This window comes from Cricetulus griseus, chromosome 3, assembly GCF_003668045.3.
Source record: "Cricetulus griseus strain 17A/GY chromosome 3, alternate assembly CriGri-PICRH-1.0, whole genome shotgun sequence".
NCBI classification, from domain to species: domain Eukaryota; kingdom Metazoa; phylum Chordata; class Mammalia; order Rodentia; family Cricetidae; genus Cricetulus; species Cricetulus griseus.
Window position 1 is genome coordinate 116,693,572 of NC_048596.1, and position 22,851 is coordinate 116,716,422.

General features: G+C 45.2%; 1 protein-coding gene across 6 annotated transcripts; it reads right to left on the minus strand.

Annotated features, from left to right (window-relative positions):
• Positions 1-2,220: 2,220 nt before the first annotated feature.
• Positions 2,221-22,696, minus strand: Zscan2 (zinc finger and SCAN domain containing 2). 6 transcript variants are annotated; one of them, XM_035442426.1, is made up of 3 exons: positions 22,610-22,696; positions 20,453-20,964; positions 2,221-4,440 (listed from the first exon to the last, which is right to left on the minus strand). In XM_035442426.1, the coding sequence occupies exons 2-3, from the start codon at positions 20,856-20,858 to the stop codon at positions 2,999-3,001; spliced, it is 1,848 nt and encodes a 615-aa protein (XP_035298317.1). In that variant the 5' UTR covers positions 20,859-20,964; positions 22,610-22,696; the 3' UTR covers positions 2,221-2,998. The 6 variants fall into 6 exon arrangements, with proteins under 6 accessions (XP_035298317.1, XP_027264070.1, XP_027264069.1 ...); XM_027408269.2 differs by having other exon boundaries at positions 22,510-22,669; XM_027408268.2 differs by having other exon boundaries at positions 20,453-20,967; positions 22,510-22,669.
• Positions 22,697-22,851: the final 155 nt, after the last annotated feature.

Below are 22,851 nucleotides of genomic sequence, written 5' to 3' on the forward strand. Positions count from 1 at the left end.
ACAGCTCTTGCACCTTCCTGGGCAGATTCAAATATATGTTATTTGGCACCTATTAAGAGTTTGTAGTTTTCTCTGCCACCTAACCAAGTGATGGGACATAGTGTTCAATGACTGTTTACCAAATAAGCAAAGGGATGGAATCACTGATGGTTCTTACAACCTACTTGGTTTCACAGTCTACCACCATCACTAAGACGTCCTCATTGTCTAAATGAACTGATTCTGAACAGAGATAATTCTCAGTGTCATCTCACTTCTTAGCCAAACGTGTCATGCCAAATCTTGAATGATAGGTAGCTAGACTGGTCTGACTTTGTATAGTTCAGATTGGCCTTGAACTTGTTATCTTTCTACCTCTGCCTCCCAAGAGCTTGTTTATAAGATTAAGCCATCACATCTGGCTTGGGTGACAAACATGATGTATGGTTCACAAACAGCAGTGGTGAGTATCTAACCCAATGATAGGTTCTTTGAAACAACTAGATCTTTCTTTCTTAGGCCACTTTCAGCCTGGGGCTGGAGATGGGTGCTGTATGGAGGTGAGGTACAGTTTTACTAACAGTGGAGGTCAAGTTCTTTTATTTTTCTTTTTTTCTTAAACTGGTCTCACTATGTAGTTCTGGCTGTCCTGGAACTCACTATGTAGAACAGGCTAGTCTTGAACTCACAGAGATCTGCATGCCTCCTGAGTGCTGGGACTAAAGGCATGTGCCACTATGCCTGGCCAAGTTCAAGGGTTTTTTTTTTTGGGGGGGGGTTGTGTTCCAGACATGGTTTCTCTGTGGCTTTGGAGGCTGTCCTGGAACTGGCTCTTGTAGACCAGGCTGGCCTCAAACTCACAGAGATCTGCTTGCCTCTGCCTCCCAATGCTGGGATTAAAGGTGTGCACCACCTTTAATGCTGGGATTAAAGGTGTGCACCACCAACGCCCAGCTCCAAGTTCACGTTTTTTTAACACACATTGAAAGATAAGACTCAGGAGCTGGGCATGGTAACCCAGGCATGTAATCCTAGCACTCAGGAGGCCAAGGAGGCTTAGAAGTTCTAGGCTAGTCTGAACTAGATAGTTCAACTCTATTTTTTTTTTAAAGAGTCAGGAAAAGAATGGGACTCTACTTGGCAATATTTAACATCCATTTAAAAAAAATGCCCAATGCCTCCTTTGTAGGAGGAGATGGCTTCACATTTCTCTCTTCCCTCATAACAGCTCTCTTCTCCACTTGGCACTCCTGCCTTTACTTTTCACAACTTGGGATCCTAAGAATAAAGCCCTGTGGTAGCAGCTAAGATTAAGTGTGAATCTGAGGGCAAACTCCTGATTCAAGACCAAACCTCACCAGGGGATTTTCTCTTTGAAAGATTGATTTTTATTCTGTGTGTATGGGTGTTTTGCCTGCATGTATGTATGTATGTGCACCATGTGCATACAGTGCCCATGGAGAACAGAAGATGACATCAGATCCCCCAGAACTCGGGTTTCACATGGTTGTGAGCCACCAAGCAGGTACTGGAGTTCAACCGGGGTCCTCTGGAAGAGCAGCAAGTGCTCTTAACCACTGAGCCATCTTGTCAGCCCCACCAGGAGATTCTGATACCCTCAAAATTGACAGTTCCTTAAAAAGAATGCCCTTAGCATACAAAGCCTGCAGGGCAGTATTCTAGATCCACATATATAAACCAAAAGTATGCTCAGTTGGTAAAGTTTTTACATGTTGTGAAAGCATGAGGACCTCAGTCCAATCCCAGCACCCATGCTGAGAGACGTGTGTGTGTGTGAGTGTGTGTGATGTACATGCTTGTATCCCTAGCACTAAGACGCAGTTCCTGGGGCTGTCCATCCACGAGCTTAGCCTAAGCAGGGTCCCAGAGTCCAGTGAGAGACTCTGTCTCAAAAAAACAAGTGGGGAGTGCCTTAGGAATGTCACTGGAGGTTAGCCATTGGACTCCACAAGTACCCGCACACATCAACACACACACACAGATTAAGGGGCTAAGAGTATAACTCAATAGTGTGATGGCCTGGCATGCATGAAGCTTTGAATTCAATCCCCAACACTGAATAAACTGAGCATGGTGGCACACACTGGTAATCCCAAAATGCAGGAAGTGACAGCAGGAGGATCAGAAGTTCAAGGCCAGCTTGAGCTATATGGGACTTTGTCTCCAAAAACTGTGTGTGTGCGTGTAAAATGTGGACAAGGAGCAAACAAGTACACAGAGTGATTCAGAAATGCTTACATGGCACACAGAACTGTTTCACCTATCAGACAGCTGGAGGTCAGGTGTCCCACACAGCCAACTTAATATAGGACTGTATGGAAACACAAAAGCAGGTACACAAATATAAGTTGATACCTTTCTTCACTGTCTCTCTTATCAATGGAAGAGACCCTGGGACATCAGTTCTGTACACAAACTGTGTTCTGTACACTTTCTGAAACTAGAAAAGGGAGTTGTCTTCATATGGATGATTCAGAATTGGAGACCCATCATCCTGACCTGACACAAAGGCCATCACGAGTGGAGCCTGACCCAGGGTGGGGAACCTGGGATGCTAGCAGCTTAGGGTAAAGGCACCTAACGGGACAAGGTGAATAGACAGCAAAACACTCAGAAGCACACAACTGGTGTCCAGTATATCCAGGAGGGCTCAGCCTAGACTGCAGACAGACTGCCTGTCATCCCATATGGAGAAATACCTCCCCATTTCAGGGGAACAGAAGCACAGAGGACTGTAAAGAGGGGGTGCCAATCAAATCACGAAATACAACAGAGAAGACCTATACTTCCAAACTTCCACTCCTACACTCCATTCTGGAACTGCACAGGGCTCTAACAAGGTAACAATGTCCTAGAAATGAGGACAAACGGTATGGTTCTGGCAAGATTCCCAAGGGTGTTTAGGAAAAACGACGCTTTTAAAGGGACGCCATTGGGGGCACTGTGGGAATTCTCCCTTCAGAGTCAGCTCCGCATGTCCCTTCACTTTCCTGCCACTTTAGTAAAGTTTCTCTTTCAGGTGAGTCCTCTGGTGTGTAATGAAGTTGGAGCTATTGCTGAATCCTTTGCCACAGTCGGGGCATTTGTAGGGCTTCTCTCCTGTGTGAATTCGCTGGTGAATGATGAGAACCGAATTCCAGCTGAAGCCTTTGCCGCACTCGGGACACCTATAAGGCTTATCTCCCAAGTGGGCTCTCTGGTGCATCACTAAAATGGAGCCCCGGCTGAAGCGCTTGCCACACATGAGGCACTTATAGGGCTTCTCACCCGTGTGAGTCCGCTGGTGCACCACCAGCTGCGAGCGCTGGCTGAAGCACTTCCCGCAGTCTCCGCATTTGTAGGGCTTCTCGCCGGTGTGAACCCTCTGGTGCTTGATGAGGTTGGAACTCCAGCTGAAGCTCTCTCCGCACGTAAGGCACTCGTAGGGCTTCTCGCCCGTGTGCACGCCCTGGTGCGCGATCAGGCTGGAGCTCTGGCTGAAGCTCTTCCCACACACCCCGCACTTGTAGGGCTTCTCCACCATGTGGGTTCGCCGGTGAGTGGCCAGGTTGGAGCTGCGGCTGAAGCTCTTGCCGCACTCGCTGCACTGGTAGGGTTTTTCTCCCGTGTGTGTTCTCCGGTGGGTGATGAGCGCTGAGCTCTGGCTGAACTTTTGTCCGCAGTCTGTACATTTGTATGGTTTCTCTCCTGTGTGGATTCTCTGGTGTCTGATCAGGTTGGAGTTGTAACTGAAGCTTTCGCCACATTCCTTACACGCGTAGGGTTTTTCTCCAGTGTGGATTCCCTGGTGAGTATTAAGGCTGGACCGGTTGCCAAAGCTCTTCCCACACTCGGGGCAGGAGTAGGGCTTTTCACCTGTGTGTGTGCGCTGATGCGCGATGAGGTTGGGGCTCCTGCTGAAGCTCTTGCCACACTCGGCACACTGGAAAGGCTTCTCGCCAGTGTGGATCCTCTGGTGGGTGATCAGGTTTGCACTCCGGCTAAAGCTCTTCCCGCAGTCCCTACATTTGTAAGGTTTCTCCCCGGTGTGTGTCGTTTGGTGTCTACTAAAGTTTGAGCCATCACTAAAGCTCTTCCCGCACTCATCACATTTGTAGTGTTTCTCGCCTGTGTGGGTCCGTTCGTGTGTGATGAGGTGGGACTTCCGGCTAAAAGTTTTCCCACACTGGGGACATTCATAAGGCTTCTCACCCAGGTAGGTGCCCTGAAGGCCTATCAGCTGGCCAACTTCCCTGCTTTCGGATGGCATGTCCCTGTGGTCCTCACCGGGGGCATTTCCCTGGGCGCCCCCAGGGCCATAGTCTCTCTCAAAGTCACTCTCCCCATCAGATTGCTGATCTCCGTCCTCTCCGGGCATTTTCAAGAACGTTCCATGCGATTCCACATCCTCAAACATGTCTTGATTTGAGTTCTCTCCATTCTCACTCTGTATCTCAAAATCTGAAATAGAGAAAAACATACAACGTCCAGTCAATTCCCCATTATGATGAGAAAAAGAAACAATTAAAAAAAAGTTGGGGTGGGGGCTGCAGGGTGGCTCAACAGTGCTTGCTGCCAAGTCTGATGACCTGAGTTTGATCCCTGGGACCCAACTCCAGCAAGTTGTCCTCAGACCTCTACACACATGCTAACACACACACAATTTTTAAGTGAAAATAAAGAGGACTGAGAGATGGCTTAGTTGGTAACATGCTTGCTTGGCAAGCATGAAGACCTGACCTTGACTCCCAGAACCCATATAAAACATAGCTTGGTGGTGTGTGCTTGTAGTTTCCATGCTGAGGAAGCAGAGACAGGCAGATCCCTAGGGTTTTACTGGCCAGGCAAGTTCCAAGCCAGTGATATCCTGTCTCATAGGAAGGAAGGAAGGAAGGAAGGAAGGAAGGAAGGAAGGAAGGAAGGAAGGAAGGAAGGACATGGGAGTGGTTAAGAGCACTGGTCACTCTTCCCAAGGACTAGGGTTCAATTCCTAGCACTCACACGGTGGGCTCACAACTGTATCTCCAGTTCCAGAGAATCTGACACTCTCTTAAGCTCCTGTGAGTCCTGCATGTGTGTGATGCACAGACAGACATACAGACAAACCACCCATATACATAAAATAAAAATAATTTTAAAACATGGCAATGTCTAAGGACCACCATGTGAGACTGTGCACATGTACACTTGTGCACTTGTGCACACACACACACACAAGCAGGCTTGGTTCTAGGAGTAATGTCCAACAGAAGAACATGTGCTAGGTATGAGAGAGGCTTTGGGTTCATTTTTCCCTTTTTTTTTAGTATTTTTTGTTTCATTTTTATTTTATGTGTATTGATGTTTTGCCTGCATGTGTGTCTGTGTGTGGATGTCAGATCCCTTGGAACAGGATTTACAAACAATCATGCGCTGCCATGTAGGTACTAAAACTTGAACCTGGGTCCTCTGGCAGGGTAGCAAGTGCTTTCAACCACTGAGCCATCTCTCCAGCCCCTTTGGGCTCGATTTCTAACAAACAATAAAACCCTAGAAGGACCCAAGTTCTTTTCCTCCTGGTTGCTATTTAGTTGCCAGGACTTATATCTTTGTGGCAATCACCAAGTCTTAAAGATTTGCGTTCCATGTCTCTACTTGTTTCTACACAAGCAAATACGCTCAGGTAGGGACTTAAAAGTCTCAATTGTGGACAGTGACAAGTACACAATGACCCTATGCTCACCTTGGTGCCTGGGGCTCAGCAGGCATTCAATTAAATCTAAGATGGATGGATTTTTTTTTTTGTATCACAGAAATACCTCAATAGCTCAATCTTATTAAAAAGTAAGGCTGCCTGGTGGTGGTGGTGGCACAAACCGTTAATTGCAGCACTTGGGAGATCTCTGAGTTCAAGGCTACCCTGATCTACAAAGTGAGTTCCAGGACACCTAAGGATGTTATACAGAGAAATCCCAGCTTCTAAAAATAAAGAAAGAGGTGAGTAGGGAGAGACCCTGGATACCTGTATCACTGACCAAGCCTGTTTGGGCATGGTCACATGTACATAGCGGGGTGGGACAAAGAGAGAGGACAGGAGGTGTGCTCTCTCTCTCTCTCTCTCTCTCTCTCTCTCTCTCTCTCTCTCTCTCTCTCTCTCTGGTTCAGCCAGCTCTTGGAAGCATCTGGGATCTTGGTGGCTCAGAGTGTCTGTGTGAATAGTTTTCATTGTTATCGTTTATAATATACCATCAGTAACCATATCTTGTGTACATTTGTGTTCCTCACCAAGTCTATAATAATCTCTCTCATTAAAATCCATTTGGTGTTTATACTTGACAATTACAGAAAACAAGTTGAAACGGCTTTTGCAATGAGGACTCTGGGTGTCTATACATGACTGTAACAAGTCAGTAAACAGTTAAAAGAACCCTTAAATCTGTCTATAATGAGAGCCTAGAGGCTTTGGGTTGGTGATACAAAATATTTATTTTCCTTGAAAATGTCAAATCTGGAGCTAGAGAGATGGCTCAGTGATCAAGAGCACTGGCTTCTCTTCCATAAAACTGGGGTTCTATTTCTAGCACCCACACAATGCTTCATAACTTCCTGTAACTCAGTTCCAGGGGATTGGAGGCCTCCTTCTGGCCTCTATGGGTACTAGGCATGCACTTGGTATAGATATAAATAAGGACAAAACAACCATACACACACAAAAGAAGAAAGATTTAAAAGAAAATGTCAAACCCTCAATATCCAATACTTGCAAACATTTTATTGAAAAAAATCATCAGAAAAAGAGACTAAAATCTACCATAGGATGAAGCCTGACTTTGAGCAGCTACAAACCTGGACCACACTGTGTTGTGTGTTGCTTTAATGGCCCTACAGACATTATGTACACTCAAAGAAATGCATACCATTAGAAACAAATGACTGTCAGGAATATTAATGTTGCCAGGAAGTTGTCAACAGCATTGTTTACCCTTATGAGTCTAATGAGGAAGTTTTCTTCCTGACTTTAATACCAAACAAAACCCCCAGGGTGGCACACACCTTTAGTTCTAGCCCTTGGGAGGCAGAGGCAGGTGGATCTCTGAGTTCGAGGCCAGCCTGGTCTACAGAGTGAGTTCCAGGACACCCAGGGCTACACAGAGAAACCCTGTCTTGAAAAAAAAGCAAAAACATAAAACATAAAACAAAACAAGACCCATCCTTCTGAGGCTTTGGTTTTTGTTCACTGATACCCATGGTTGTAACCTCCTTAAAATTTTGTTGTTATTTATGTGTCTGTATGTGTAAATGACTTCAGTGGTCAATGGCATCAGATCCCCTGGAGCTGAATTTACAGGTGGTTGTGAACTACCAAACATGGGTGCTGGGAATGGCAGCCCTGTTTTTCATTGCCTGATTAGAAAGAAGCGCAGAGCAGAAGGTTCAGCACAAGACTAATGCATGCATGTGGAATCAAGAGGACAAATCTGGTGTAGGTCTTCCTTAGGTACCTTTTGAAATCCAATTTCTCACTGGCCTGGGGCTTGTACAATTAGGCTAGTTGACTGGCCAGCAAGCCCTAGGGATCTGCCTGGCTCCATCCTCCTCAGTGCTGGTATCATAATTATGCACCACCATGCCTGGCCTTTAAAACAAACTTTATCTCTGTGTGTGTGTGTGTGTGTGTGTGTGTGTGTGTGTGTGTGTGTGTGTGTGTGTGTGTGTAGACCACCATGCCTGGCCTTTAAAACAAACTTTATCTCTCTCTCTCTGTGTGTGTGTGTGTGTGTGTGTGTAGGCCTGCCCATGTATAAAGGTCAGAAGACAACTTTCAGGGTTTAGTTCTCACCTTCCACCTTGTTGAGGCATAGTTTCTCACATTTGCTGCCCTGAATACTCCAGGCTAGCTGGCCTGTGAACCTCTTGGTGATTTTCCTGTCTTTGCTTCCCATTTTGCTTTCCCATAGGAGTGCTAGGACGACAGACAAAGACCACTGCATTTGGATTTTTCACAAAGGTTTCTGGATCAAATGTAAGTCATCAAGCATGCTTTTATGTGATGAGCCATCTTACCCACACAAAAGTCTCAATATGTAGTCCTGGCTGTCCTGGAACTCATGTAGACCAGAATGGTCTTAAACACACAGAGACTAGCCTGCCTCTGCTTCCCTCCCAAGTGCTGGGATTAAGATGTGTGCAACATACCTGACTGGCTTCATGCCTGACTTTTAATTTGGGTGCTAGGGATCAAACTAGGGTCCTCGTGACCTATCACCTTGCACAAAACTTAAGTCAAAATGGATCAAACACCTCAACATAAATCCAGCTACACTGAACCTATTAGAAGACAAAGTGGGAAATACCCTTGTATTAATTGGTACAGGAGACTGCTTCCTGAACATTACACCAGTAGCACAGACACTGAGGTCAACAATTGATAAATGGGACCTCCTGAAACTGAGAAGCTTCTGTAAGGCAAAGGACACAGTCAGCAAGACAAAACGGCAGCCCACAGACTGGGAAAAGATATTCACCAACCCCACATCTGACAGAGGGCTGATCTCCAAAATATACAAAGAACTCAAGAAGCTAGTCTCCAAAACACCAAACAATCCAATTAAAAAGTGGGGTACAGAACTAAATAGACAATTCTCAATAGAGGAATCTAAAATGGCTGAAAGACACATAAGAAAGTGTTCAACATCCTTAGCCATCAGGGAAATGCAAATCAAAACAACTCTGAGATACCATCTTACTCCTGTCAGAATGGCCAAAATCAAAAACACCAATGACAGTTCATGCTGGAGAGGATGTGGAGAAAGGGGAACATTTCTCCACTGCTGGTGGGAGTGCAAACTTGTACAGCCACTTTGGAAATCAGTATGGCGACTCCTCAAGAAAATGGGAATCAGTCAATCACAAGATCCAGCAATTCCACTCTTAGGCATATACCCAAAAGAAGCACATTCATACAACAAGGACATCTGTTCAACGGTGTTCATAGCAGCACTATTTGTAATAGCCAGAAACTGGAAGCAGCCTAGATGCCCCTCAACCAAAGAATGGATAGAGAAAATGTGGTTCATTTACACAGTGGAGTACTACTCAGCGGAAAAAACAATGGAATCTTAAAATTCACAGGAAAATGGATGGAACTAGAAGAAGCCATTCTGAGCAAGGTAACCCAATTGCAAAAAGACAAACATGGTATGCACTCACTCACATGTGGATTTTAGACATAGAGTAAAGGATTACCAGCCTACAATCCATACTCCAAAGAAGCTAATAAATAAGGAGGACCCTGGAGAAGGGGAAAGGGTCAAGATCTCCTGAGCAAATTGGGAGCACAGGAAGAGGGGAGAGGGAGCTAGGAGAATGAGAAGGGGAGAAGAGGAGGGATGCAGAGGACATGAGGGAGCAGAAAGGTTGAATCAGGGGAAGAATAGATGATAACAAGAATGATACCATAATAGAGGGAGACATTTTTGATTTACAAGAAATCAGGCACTAGGGAAAAGTCTGGAGATCTACAAAGATGACACCAGCTAACAATCTAAACAACAGAGGAGAGACTACCTTAAATGCCCTCCCCTGATAATGAGATTGATGACTAACTTATATGCTATCCTATAGCCTCCATCCAGCAGCCTTTGGAAGCAGACACCCATAACTAATCACCGAACTGAACTGGAACCCAGATGCAGAGAAGGACGAGTGAAGAGCAAAGGGGTCTAGACCAGGTGAAACCCACAGAAACAGCTGACCTGAACATCGGGGAACTCTTGCTCCCCAGACTGATAACTGGGATACCAGCATGGGACTGATCCAGACCCCAGGAACATGGGTTTCTGTGAGGAAACCTCGGAAATCTCCGGGACCTCCTGTAGAAGTTCAGTACTTATCCTTAGCATAGGTGTGGACGGACTTTGGGAGCCCATTCCATACAGAGGAATACTACTCCCTGAGCCAAGACACACAGGGGTGGGCCTAGGCTCTATCCCAATAGACAATAGACACTGATGACACCCTATGGAAGGCCTCACCATCCAGGGGGAGCAGAAAGGATATGTATGTGTTAGGGTTTTAGTTGGGAGGGCGGGTGGTAGGGGAGGACAGGAGGGAGAAGGGAACTGGGATTGTCATGTAAAACAATCCTGTTTCTAATTCAAATAAAAAAAGTTGAAAAAAAATAATAAATCCATATAGAATTTATTTTTGTGTGACTTGGGAAGTAGAGACCTATTTTTGTTTAAGTTGAAAAATAGGGTTCCAACTTTAGGGTTTTCTATCTTCCTTTCTACTGTGTGTGTGTGTGTGTGTGTGTGTGTGTGTGTGTGTGTGTATGTGTGTGTGTGTGTCAGGGTTTTTCTGTGTAGCCCTGACTGCCCTGGAACTGATCAGGTTGGCTCAGAACTCAGAGATCTGCCTGCTTGTCTCCTGAGCATTGGGATTAAAGGCATGTACCATCACACCTGACCTCAATTTTAGCTTGTTTTTTTTTCTCCCCCAAAACTATTTGAGAGCTGTCCAAAAGCTTACCACTAGGCAGTTGAACTGCTACTCTTAAGAGTTAACAGTGAACTCTTAAAGTTTCCATCACAGGTTGGCCTAAGCAATGGTTCTTGACTTTTCCCAACCCTGACATTCTTTAGGCTCAGGTGCATAGTAGGGCCCTATGGCTGTCTACAGGACCTGCACATTTCCTGCCTGGCTGCAGGTCTTTTCTCTACTATAACAAAAAGCATTTCAGGATGAGTGAAGAAAACTGATGTTGAGTTGGGGATAAACTTCACTTTGCTTTGGAATAGTTCCCCTTATCTCCAAGGTTCCAGTCATCCTGAGTCAACTAAAGTTCAAAAACATAAGTGAAAATCCCAAAACTCAGCTGGGTGTGGTGGCGCACGCCTTTAATCCCAGCAGTTGGGAGGCAAAGGCAGGTGGATCTATTTCGTGAGTTTGAAGTCAGCCTGGTCAACAAAGTGAGTTCCAGGACAGCCAGGGCTACACAGAGAAACCCTGTCTCAAAAAATAAAAATTCTAGAACTCACAAATTCTAAGTAACTTTTTTCTTTTTCTTTTTCTTTTTCTTCTTTTTTTTTTTTTTTTTTTTTTTAAGGAAGGATCTCTCAACAGAGCCTCCCTGTTACAGAGATGGCTCAGAGGTTTAGAATACTAGTTATTCTACCAGAGGACCTGGATTCCCAGCACTCACATGGCTACTGTCTGTGACTCCAATCCCAGGGAGTAATAAGAGTCTTTCTGGCTTCCACAGGTACTGTACAGAGCCCACCTGTCCTGGAACTTATTATGTAGACAGGCTGACCTCCAACTCACAGAGATCTGCCTGCCTCTGCTTTTCTTTTTTTTAAAAAAAATAATTTATTTAATGTGTATTGGTGTGAAGGTGTCAGATCCCCTGAAACTGAAGTAACAGACAGTTGTGAGCTGCCATGTGGGTGCTGGGATTGAACCCAGGTCCTCTGAAAGAGCAGCCAGTGCTCTTAACCACTGAGCCATCTCTCCAGCCCCCTGCCTCTGCTTTTCAAATGCTGGGATTAAAGGAATGTGCCATCATATCTGGCTATGTTCTGTCTCAACCCAGCTGCTTGAAAACAGCAGTGAATTCAGTTATCAATTTATACGATCACCATGCATTTCATGGTGTAGGGTTAGTTCTGCTTAATAGTTCCATATGGTAGATATTTCAAAGATTTAAGTGAATTCAAAGTAATTTTGTTTTCAAGCTAAGAATTGGAATTTTTGTTTGTTAAAAACACATATATTGGGGCCTGGAGAGATGGCTCATCGGTTAAGAGCACTGACTGCTCTTATAGAGGACCTGGTTTCAACTCCCAGCACCCACATGGCAGCTCACAACTGTCTAAAACTCCAGTTCCAGGGGATCTGATATCTTCACACCAATGCACATAAAATAAAATAAATTTATTTAGCATTACCTAATTTGTATTGTATTATGTGGTTATGCACAGGTGAGAAGAGGTCCCCAGGGCACCTAGAGGCATGGGATTCCCTTGGAATTAGAGTTACAGGCATTTGATATCTGATATCGGTGCTGAACCAAACTCAGGTCCTCTGGACCAGTGAGCAGTATGCCCTCATAACTGCTGACCCATCTCTTTAACCCAAAGACTGACCTTTAACAGCTCTCTAACAGTGCTTGGTACCTTTCATGGTAGAAAAAATGAATATGAGCTGGCCAAGTAGTTGGTAGAGTGCTTCCCTAGCAGGCACAAAGCCTGGGTCTGATCTGCAACACCCCATAACCCTGGCATTGTGGCTCACACATGTAAAGCCAGCACTCAAGAGAGAGTCAAAGGATCAGGAGCCCAAGGTCATCCTGGCCACAGACACAATGAGGTCAAGTCCTAGGCTATGGAAGACCATTATTAGAAAAGGAGGGCAGCAAGATTGCTCAGTGGGTAGAGACACTTGATATCAAACCTGATGACCTAATCTCATTGCCCACAACCTGCCCACATAGTAGGAAACAGCTCCCAAAATCTTTCCACATGTGCACCATGGAATATGTGCCTGGACACACACACACAGAGAGAGAGAGGGGGGGGGAGGGAGGGAGAGAGACAGAGACAGAGAGATAGAGAGAAAGGGAATATGTACATTTGTGTTTATAGTCATTGAGGGGACAATTAGCTACACAACAAACTTAAAGAAAATAACATGTTGGCTGTTGCCACTAAACATCAGATGTTAAGGATGGCTGGAGAGCTAAGCTGTGATTCTTTGGCTCATTGGTTGGATAACATGTATGAATTTAATGATTTCTATTCCTCCCTGATACAAGATAGGCTTCTCATTCTCAAAATGCATAGGAACCACCCAGAGACCTAGTTAAATGCATATTTTGCTTCAGTGGGGCTGGGGTAAGAGTGACAGTGTGCTTTTCCACCAAGCTCCCTGGTTATTAATGCCATTATTAAATGGACTATCCTTTGATTAAAAAAGCTATACTGACATGTAAGGTTTAAATTTTGCTGCGTTACAGAACCACCTATGGCGCCTCCAAAAACCTTTGCCTGGGAACTAAGGTGTCTCTCAGTAGTGGAGTATATGCTTACATGTGGAAGTTTCTGAGTTCAGTCTCTAGCGTCCTTGCCGTGGACTCCAGGTTCCCCAGATGGATACAACAGCTGCCAAGTTCACAAACCAGAGATCTGGCACAGTGGTCAGAAGACTAGAGCTTAAGTCAAGATCATCTACAGGACTACAGGACAGCCAGGACTACACAGGGAACCCCTGTCTCGAAAAGTGCCCCCCTCAACCCTTCTCCCCCCACATTCTTTTTTTAACATCAATAACCTGTAGCCAGTTACAGACATTAACTTCTGCTTTGTATAAGTGGTCTTTTGATAGGTCTGCAGTAGACTGAAAACACGGCCAAACAATGACAATGTGGTCAATCTCATGCAAGCCCCAAGTCACATGATAGTCTCCCCCAGGAGCAGTGGTATCATCCTGTGATTTTTATTTTATGAGCACTGGCCTACACGTGTGTATGTGCACCATGGGCATACCTGTTTCCCAAGAGGGCATCAGGTCCCCTGGAACTGGAGTTATGGATGGCTGTCATCTAAGTGTTAGTAACCAAACTAGGGTTCTCTGCAAGGGCAGTAAGTATTCTTAATTGCTGGGCCTCTCCTCAGTCTTTAATTCTCCTAATCCCATTTCCCTTCAAGGGACAGACACTGTAGCCCACAACAGAGCCAGCTCTTCAGCTTGAGAGGTCTTCCCCAACCAAAGTGAATCCTCTATAGCTCAGATTTCCAACTAGATCACACCAGGTGAAAGGGCTACCCAACACAGTTATTCTTAGGCCACATGGGGACAATTTCCTTGAAGATATTTAATTTAAGAAGTGGGAAAAACACTTCCAAACACATATGCTGCTTTAAAATATCTCTGTTGATACATATTACATATTCACTGGGTTTGCTGACTATGAATGAGGGAGTTTCTGAGAATGAAAACACTGCAGGCTAAGAGAGTTCTTTCATGAAGCTAAGCGCCTGGTTTACCCATTGCCCTGAGTCTAGGTCTAAATGATGTTCTGTCCTGCCAATCCTCCTTCAAAGACTCAGAAGTATCCCTAGCGGCTATGTGTTGCCAGGTTTGAACTTGACCCCATTTTGTTTTACAAAATCAAAGATTAGGAGTTAGAAAGGTAGCTTAGTGGTTAAGAATTCATACTGCTCTTGAGTTGGGTTCCCAGCAACCATGTCGGTAGGCTCACAAACCACAAAGAACTCCTCTAGAGTAGCTGGCCTCCATAGTCTTCTGGCCTCCATGGGCATCTACACTCATATATACATACCCTGCACAAATGCACTGCATATATTTTAAAAACTGAAAACAAAAACACATCTTTAAAATCAAAGCTTAACCAGACGGTGGTGGTGGTGGTAGTGGTGATGGTGGTGGTGGTAGTGGTGGTGGTGGTGGTGGTGGTGGTGGTGGTGGTGGTGCACACCTTTAATCCCAGTACTTGGCAGAGGCAGGTGGATCTCTGTGAATTCAAGGCCAGTCTGGTCTACAAGGTGAGTTCCAGGATAGTCAGAGCTACACAGAGAAACCTTGCCTCAAAAAACAAACAACAAAACAAAAGGTAAATCTTTGTTTTTTTTAAGATTTTATTTATTTATTTGTTTATTACGTATACAGTTATCTGCATGCATGCACATCAGAAGAGGGTACCAGACCTCATTACAGATGGCTGTGAGCCACCATGTGGTTGCTGGGAATTGAACTCGGGTCCTCTGAAAGAGCAGTCAGTGCTCTTAACCTCTGAGACATCTCTCCAGCTCCCATCTTTGTTTTTTAAAGGCTAATGTTGAGGCTAAAGATGCAGCTTGGAGTACTTGCCTAGTATGGGACCAAGCCCAGTGTTTGATCCTCAATATTGTATAAACTGGGCATGGTGGCACGCACCTGTGATCTCAGCTCTAGGGAGGTAAAGGCAGGAAAATCAGAAATTCAAGTTCATCCTCGACAACATAGAGTATGAGACCATCCTGGGCTATGCGAGACCCTGTTTGGGGGTGGTGGGAAGCAGGGGGTGTAGATGTTAAGTTCCTTGTTTCTGGACTATAAGGGTCTGGAAAGAGCTAGCCCTATGTCTGTCTCCTTGATGGACTAAGCAGAGGTCTCTCAAGCTTCAAGGGCAAATGTTTCCTTTATTTATGGGCAGGCATGATGGCCCAGACCTTTAATCCCAGTACTTGGGAGGCAGAGGCAGGTGGATCTCTGTGAGTTTGAGGCCAGCCTGGTCTATAGAGTTAGTTCCAGGACAGTCAGGGCTGTTACACAGAGAAACCCTGTCTTGGAAAAAAAACAAAAAGCAAGCAATAAAAAAACAAAAACAAAAACAAAAAAAAAAAAACCTTTCCTTTATTCATCCCTGCAATACTCATTGAGTTCTCATTGTGAGAGAGAACCCAGAAAGAGGAATAAGAAAAGAGAACAAGGTCCATGGCCTTTGGGGACTTTTGTTAAGTTCCTAAAAGAAATAAGTAGAGGGGCTGGAGAGATGCTCAGAGGTTAAGAGCACTGGCTGCTCTTCCAGAGGTCCTGACCAGCAACCACATGGTGGCTCACAACCATCTGTAATGAGATCTGGTGCCCTCTTCTGGTCTGCAGGGACACATGCAGACAGAACACTGCATAGTAAATAAATAAATCTTTTTTTTTTTCTTTTTCTTTTTTTTTTTTTTTTTTTTCCGAGACAGGGTTTCTCTGTAGCTTTGGAGGCTGTCCTGGAACTAGCTCTTGTAGACCAGGCTGGTCTCGAACTCACAGAGATCCGCCTGCCTCTGCCTCCTGAGTGCTGGGATTAAAGGCGTGCGCCCACCAACGCCTGGCTTAAATAAATCTTTTTTTTTTTTTTTAAGATTTTATTAGGTATACAACATTCTGCTTTCATGTATATTTGCACACCAGAAGAGGGTACCAGATCTCATAACGGATAGTTGTGAGCCACCATGTGGTTGCTGGGAATTGAACTCAGGACCTCTGGAAGAGCAGCCAGTACTCTTAACCTCTGAGCTATCTCTCCAGCCCCTTAAATAAATCTTTTTTTAAAAAAAGAAAAAGAAATAAGTAGAGCATGTATGTAAACAACAACAACAAAGCAAGATTGTAAGGTCTCATCTGAAAACAAAAAGCCAGTAAATAACAGAAATGCAAAGAGAAAGAGATGGCAAATACCCTGAAGGAGAAGAAGAAGGTCACTTGGTTTGGTAGACAAGTGGAAAAGCCTGTAGAGTTTCAAGCCACTGCTCTGGGAGGTGTGGAGGAGCTCAGCTGAGGGGGAAGAGCCCAGACATAAGTTTAGTTTAAAAGTGACTGCAAAAATTCAGTCAAGAAATAACAAAGTGTGATTTAGGACTTGGAATAGGATTAAAACACCCATGGGGAACATGAACAAATAGACTTGAGCTTTACATGTAAACTATTACTAGAGGTATGGTTTTAATTGGAATTACAGAACATTTTAACCATGAACACCCAGGGGTGCCTCTTAATCCAATATTAAACAATGACTAACCATGCCTTGAAATGCCCTTTCCTGGGTAAACACACTCTAAGACCTTGATCTTAACAAACAAAACCGAGGCCAGCTGGTATCAGGTAGAGTAAATGTTTGAGAAGGAATGAAGGAAAGTGTAGAGATCCCTGAGAGCAACCATTTATGAGGAAGAAGGGCACAATGTGCTATCAAATGAAGACCAAACCGAGATCATCTCAAGACAGGGCTTCTCTGTGTAGCTCCACCTGCCTCTGCTGGAAGCACAGGAGCATGCCACCACCACCCAACCTAGCAGAAAAAATCTTAATCCTCACAGAGACATATATGCATGCAAAAATACCAATGCAAATGAAATATACACACACACACACACACACAATGTAGCTCAGTTGGTGGAATGCTTTGCCACAGAGGCAGGAGTGACAGCAGAAGTCAGGAGTGACAACCTGGTTCTTTTGGGGGGGGGAATCCCCCATCTTAGATGACCAATGAAAAAAACGTTAAGACACTACGAAGCTGATGGTGAGTGCTCCAATCTTCTCAGATACAGGCTAGAAATGGCATATCTGTGACTTCCGAAAGTAAATTATCCCCAGACAGACCTCTCCTCAACCCAATATTCTGTAATATCTTGGAAATCCTGAAGTTCATTATAAACTTGGCACAGCCATCCGAAGGCAAGTGAAGTCTAAAATGTACACATATAATACAATTAAGATGAATGTGGTAGTGTATCCTGTAATTCCAGAATTCAGGAGACTGAGGCAGGAGGACTACCATGAGACTGAGGCCAAGCTAGGCTACAATGTGAGGCCTTGTCTCAAAAGACACATACTGAAGATGGAGCTGGAGAGATGGCTCGGCAGTTAAGAGCATTGGCTATTCTTCTAAGAGCATTGGCTATTCTTCTGAGGACTCTAGTTCAATTCCCAGCATCTACAAGGCAGCTCACATCTATCTGTAACTCCAAGATATGACATCCTCAAAGAGACATATATGCATGCAAAATACCAATGCAAGTGAAATATATATATATATATATATCCAGCACCACACAAACTAGGAATGGCAACATACATCTGTAATCCCTCAGGTGAGGAGGAGGATCAAACGTTCAAAGTGGGGCTGGAAATGGCTCAGCAGCTAGGAGCACTGGCTGCTCTTCCAGAGGACCAGGGTTCGTTTCTCAGTATCCCCTTGTCAGCTCAGAACAGTCTATAAATTCAGTTCCAGGAGAACTGATGCACTCTTCTGACCTCTGAGGGCACCAGGCATACACATGGTGCACAGACATGCATGCAGGCAAAACACAAAGAAATAAATGAGTAAAAAGAAAAAATTTAAGTTCACAATCATCCTCAACTACATACCAACTTTAGACCAGTTTGGAATACACAGAATCCTGTTTGAAAAATAAATCAATCAAACAAAAGTTATGGGACTGTAGCTGTAGCTCAGTGATATATATAGTACTTGTCTGGCACAATCCAGACTGTGGGCTTCCTCTCAAGCATGTTCCTAAAGAAGTTATCTGTCAAAGCCAAAGAAATTAAAATACTTCACATCAAATAAAACTTAGAATCTGTGAAACTCATGTAGAAGCAAACAGTCCTGAGTGTGAATCCTGGTTCTACCAACTGACAGTGGTGTGAACTTGTTGGGCCTATCTGTCACATGACAATCCAACTCACCTCACAAGACCATGCAAGGTACCCAGTGTGGGGCTAGGTCACAGTCAAAGTCAGAACCTTTGTGAGGACTGACATCCATATCTCTCAGTCCTTGGCCACTGTCACACCCTCTGCCATAAACTACCTTCTCCTCATCTTTTCCCTTCCAAGTCTAAGCCCACTAGACTGGATGGCACTCAGTCACTGCCTTAGTCCTGATTGGAATCTCCACCTTTCCGCACCTCACTAGGAATCCTCAGGGCCACTCATGTGATGAAGAGATTAAGAACATGGGTCTTGGTTTTGCCTCATACCAGCTGCATGATCTTAAAGTGGGTTACCCTAATCCTCTGATGACAATGGTGGCCATTTACACAAGTTTTGTACATGAGATGCTAAACAGATTGTAGGCCTGAAGAAAGAACTCCTAAAATGCTAGTATATTACTACTTCTTTCTCACACATCCTTGTCCAATCTTGTTCTCAGTCACTGTGGTCTCTCCACCTCCTCCTGACTCCCCGTCACTGTACATCTCATAACCAGGCTGCTTCCTGGCTGCTCACCAGCCTCTAGCCTCTCCCCAGTGTAATCAAACCTACATCCTGTTGCCAAATTCAGCTTCCTCTCATGCAGCACAGGCCCTGGTTCAAGAACCTGTGGAGGCCAATGATGCTTAATTCAAAAACTCCATCCTCCCTTCCCCCAAACTCCCACCACTTCCTGAAAACACTTTCCATTCCAATCAGCAAGTCTGCCTCACTGCCATCTGAAGAAACCTACTTCCTCGGCTCTCCCACTTTAGAGCCTTGGCTGAACACAGCTCTCTCAGCTGTCACAGCTTCCTCCTTGCCCTGTGACTTTCCGAATTCTACTCCGTTCTGCAACCTCCTCCTCATGGTCCATGTTTCTCTGCACCCTCCTACCATCTGGCCTGTCCTCTCCACACTCCTTTCTAAAAAACTCTTGTGCTACTTCATCAGCACAAAGCAGCCCATCCTATGGGTCCTGAAAGGGTCCTAGGAGAAAGGTAGAACTGAAGTAGATACTTGGTAACCAAATGAGTACAGTTTACACCCAGGGCCAAATGCAAACAGAACAGCTAAAAGGGCAAGGCTCCAGAACTTAATACTAACAAAGCAGACAAATATAGTAACATTATAAAGAGCTTGTCTAGAATTAACCTTTTTTTTTCTTTCTTTCTCCATATGTGATCTATTCTGTATACAGCGACCTAGCTTTCAATCCTCCTGCCTCAATTCTGAGTACTAGGATAACAGGTGTGCCACTCCATGCCTGGCCAATACTTACTCTTTTAAGGGTCTAAGATAACTTCATACAACAGAAAGCCCACACAGTTTTTGTTGTTTATCATGGTTTCATCCAACGTCCACTTTGAAAAAAAAAATGCATTTTTTTTCTAATTGCTGGAACTATCTGAATGATTACAACCAACTGAAAGGACCAAGAGGTGGATTACAGAGCTCATTTTTGTGCTTATATGTACAAATCAATAACATTTTCTGTTTCTTAGGGGAAGTATGTCTTATTCTTGAGGCAGAGGCAGGTATATCTCTGTGAGTCTGAAGCCAGCCTGGGATTAATAATAAGACCCTATCTCAAACAAACAAACAAACAAATAAACAAATAAAAAACCCACCACTTTCTCTCTATAACAAAGGAAATTAAAAATCACAAGCATGGGGGCTGGAGATAGCTCAAAGGTTAAGAGCACTGACTGTTCTTCCAGAAGTCCTGAGTTCAATTCCCAGCAACCATATGGTGGCTCACAACAGTCTATAATGAGATCTGCTGCCCTCTTTTGGCCTGCAAGCATACAGTGTTATGTAGACATAAACACTGTATACATAATAAATGAATCTTTTTTAAAAATCACAAGCACAAAAATAGCTTCCAGATAACCTTTTGTGCATGCTAGGCAGGCATTTTATTTACTATTGAACTTTATCCCAGACCATGTCATGATCTCAATCAACTTCCCAACCTCCTGAATAAACAAGTTAAGGCTGTGTTTAGTATGCAAATGGACTCCAAGAACAGCCCTCCAAGCCACTCACACTGAAATTCTGGAGCTACCACTACATACAGTGAGGGCATTATGAGAGCTAAGATCTTGCTGAGTGCCACAGACAGAGCAGGGAGAGACAAGCACCATCTCCTACTCTGTGTGAAGACCACTTGCTCCTGCACAAACATTACACTTCTCCACCTCGGGAGGCTCCCACCCTCTCCCTATGTGGTTCTGCAGCTTACCACTGTTCCGAAAAGTCTGGGTCAAGTCTTCCACCAGGGCCACAGCCTCCTCACTGCTCTCAGGCCGATGCTCTTGCAGCCAGGCCTGAATTTCCCTTGGCAGCACAGTTAGCATCTGCTCCTTAGTGTGTACCTCTGGCCTCAGCCAGCGCCGACAGAGCTCCCGAAACCGTACCAGTGCACCCTGAGGTCCCCCGGCTGCACCCTCCTCCTGGGGGCTGTCCTTCCCAGCATTCTGGGGAAAGGGCTCAGACTCAGGGCCATCCTCCTGCAGTACTGCTTCCTGCACCCATGAATCATCCTCTAGGATCATAGTGGAGACCTCTGCCTGTTCATCTTCCTCTTCTTGAGGTACCTGAACCAAAGGGCTGAGGAGAGTGGTCACTTCTTGCTCTTCGGCTGCCATTGTCCAACTTCCTGGATGATCACCCAGGCTTCAAGCCTTACACCTGTGTCTCCAGGCAGGCTCTCTTCGAGAAGGCAACTCCTTCTTCCAATCTCAACAAGAAACACTGCTGAGAAACAAGACAGAGAACCAGGATCACTAAGTACACTATTCTACAGCAGCCACCTTACATTCAAAACCAACAGAGCTCCTGGGCAGTGGTGGCACCTGCTTTTAATCCCAGAACTCAGGAGGCAGAGGCAGGCAGATCCCTGGTCTACAAAGTGAGTGCCAGGACAGCCAAAGATACACAGAGAAACCCTGTCTCAAAAATACCAAACCAAACCCAAAACAAAATCAACAGAGGCTTGCTGCCTTACTCTATGGCAAAAGAAATATTGAATACACATATACCCACAAATAATAATACATCATTGTTCGTTTCAGAAGCCGGAAGAATGAGCAGTGGAAAAGCCAATGTTCTGGGGTGAGGGAAACAGAACTGACATATCCTGCCCTAAGTCACTTCAGACTTCCTGCAGAGCAAGGGACATTGATCCAACAAAGAGGTCAGTCATTCAACCTCACTTAAAACTGACAACGTAATAACAGATAATAACACTCATCCTTATCACACTGGACATCTTAATGGTTAGCAATGGAGCATATGCCAATGTGCCACCCCCCAACCAGGAGAAGGCATCACTGCTATATTTCAAAGGAGGTTATCCTCAGGTGACTGGTTCCAGGAATCTCTGGAATCTGTGAATGCTCAAGTCCCCTATATAAAATGGTGCATTATGTACTTTCAGTCATCTCTAGACAACATATACCTAAGTGTAAATACTATGTAAACAGTTGTTATACTGTGCTAGTTGGGAACAATAAGAAAAAGTCCCTACAGTTTCAGTACAGACCTCCTGTTTTTGTTTCTGAAGCAAGGTCTCACTATGTAGCCCAGGTGGCCTTGAACTCCTGATCTTCCTGTCCTGCCTCCTGAGTATTGAGATACCACGCCCCATCACCTAGGATTTCCCAATTCTCTTTTAAAATAAACATACATGGGGATTGGAGGGTGGGGGAAGCAATTCTTACAAAATATTCAGAGCAGTGGATTTAAAAACTATTTAAATATTATGAAAGCAATGAATATTTATTTTTAAAAATCATTACACCACAGATTCAGATAACATTTCTTCTCATCCCCATGAAACTAGCAAAAGTAAAAACAGAACAGCAATAAAACAACAACCAAAAAAAACGATGCTCCTAATGTCAGTTTGTCCAAATGACTACGTGTAAAACAAATACATAGGAATTCTTCCTGGGCAGCACCCGTACACTGACCCTAGACAGTCTATTCGCTAAACCGGGAGACGACACGCCCCCTCGGAACCTCAGTTTCCCCATCTGGACAAGGAGGAGGCACGGCGGGATGTCGTTGGGCATCCCTTCCCAGTGTAAAGCTGCACTCCTGGGCTGCGTGTGCGCGGAGCTCTGGCGAGAGCGGAACTCCGCGGGCCCGGAGGAGCCGGGGCGCAGAGCTGAGCGCCGGCCCCGACCCGCTGGGCGCGGACACGGACGCCCCTCCCCCAAACTGCCCTCAGCTGGCTCCAGGCCCGTTACTCGCTCGTCTCTCTGGCTGTTCCCCGCGGGGCGCGCGGCTCCAGACCTGCCTCTCTCGCTCGCCTCTCCAGGGACCAGATCCGGTTCCCCAAGTCGCTCAGCGTTCAAAAGCGCCCCTCGGCCCGGCCCGGCCCCTCTAGATTCACCTCAGCTCAAGCCCATGGGGTACAGAGAACAATGGACGGGAGAGGCCCGCCCACCGCCACGCTCATTGGCTGCTCAGGACAGTCCCTGGAAACTCTGCTCCGCTACTGGTGGAGGCAGCGTTCAGCTGGGCAGTGGGAGGGAAGCTAGGCCCGAGGCATTGTGGGAAACGTAGTCTACTTAGATAAAAGCCGAACACAGTACCAGCGCTCACAGAGGGTTTCATAGCCCTGAGGCAATGCCT

Bases quoted from the DNA above. Each gene is read 5' to 3' on its own strand.
- Zscan2 (XM_035442426.1), bottom strand. From the start codon at position 20,858: ATGGCAGCCGAAGAGCAAGAAGTGACCACTCTCCTCAGCCCTTTGGTT. The intron at 4,441-20,452 runs GTAAGCTGCAGA...TCTCTATTTCAG, and splicing joins CCAGACTTTTCGGAACAGTG to ATTTTGAGATACAGAGTGAG.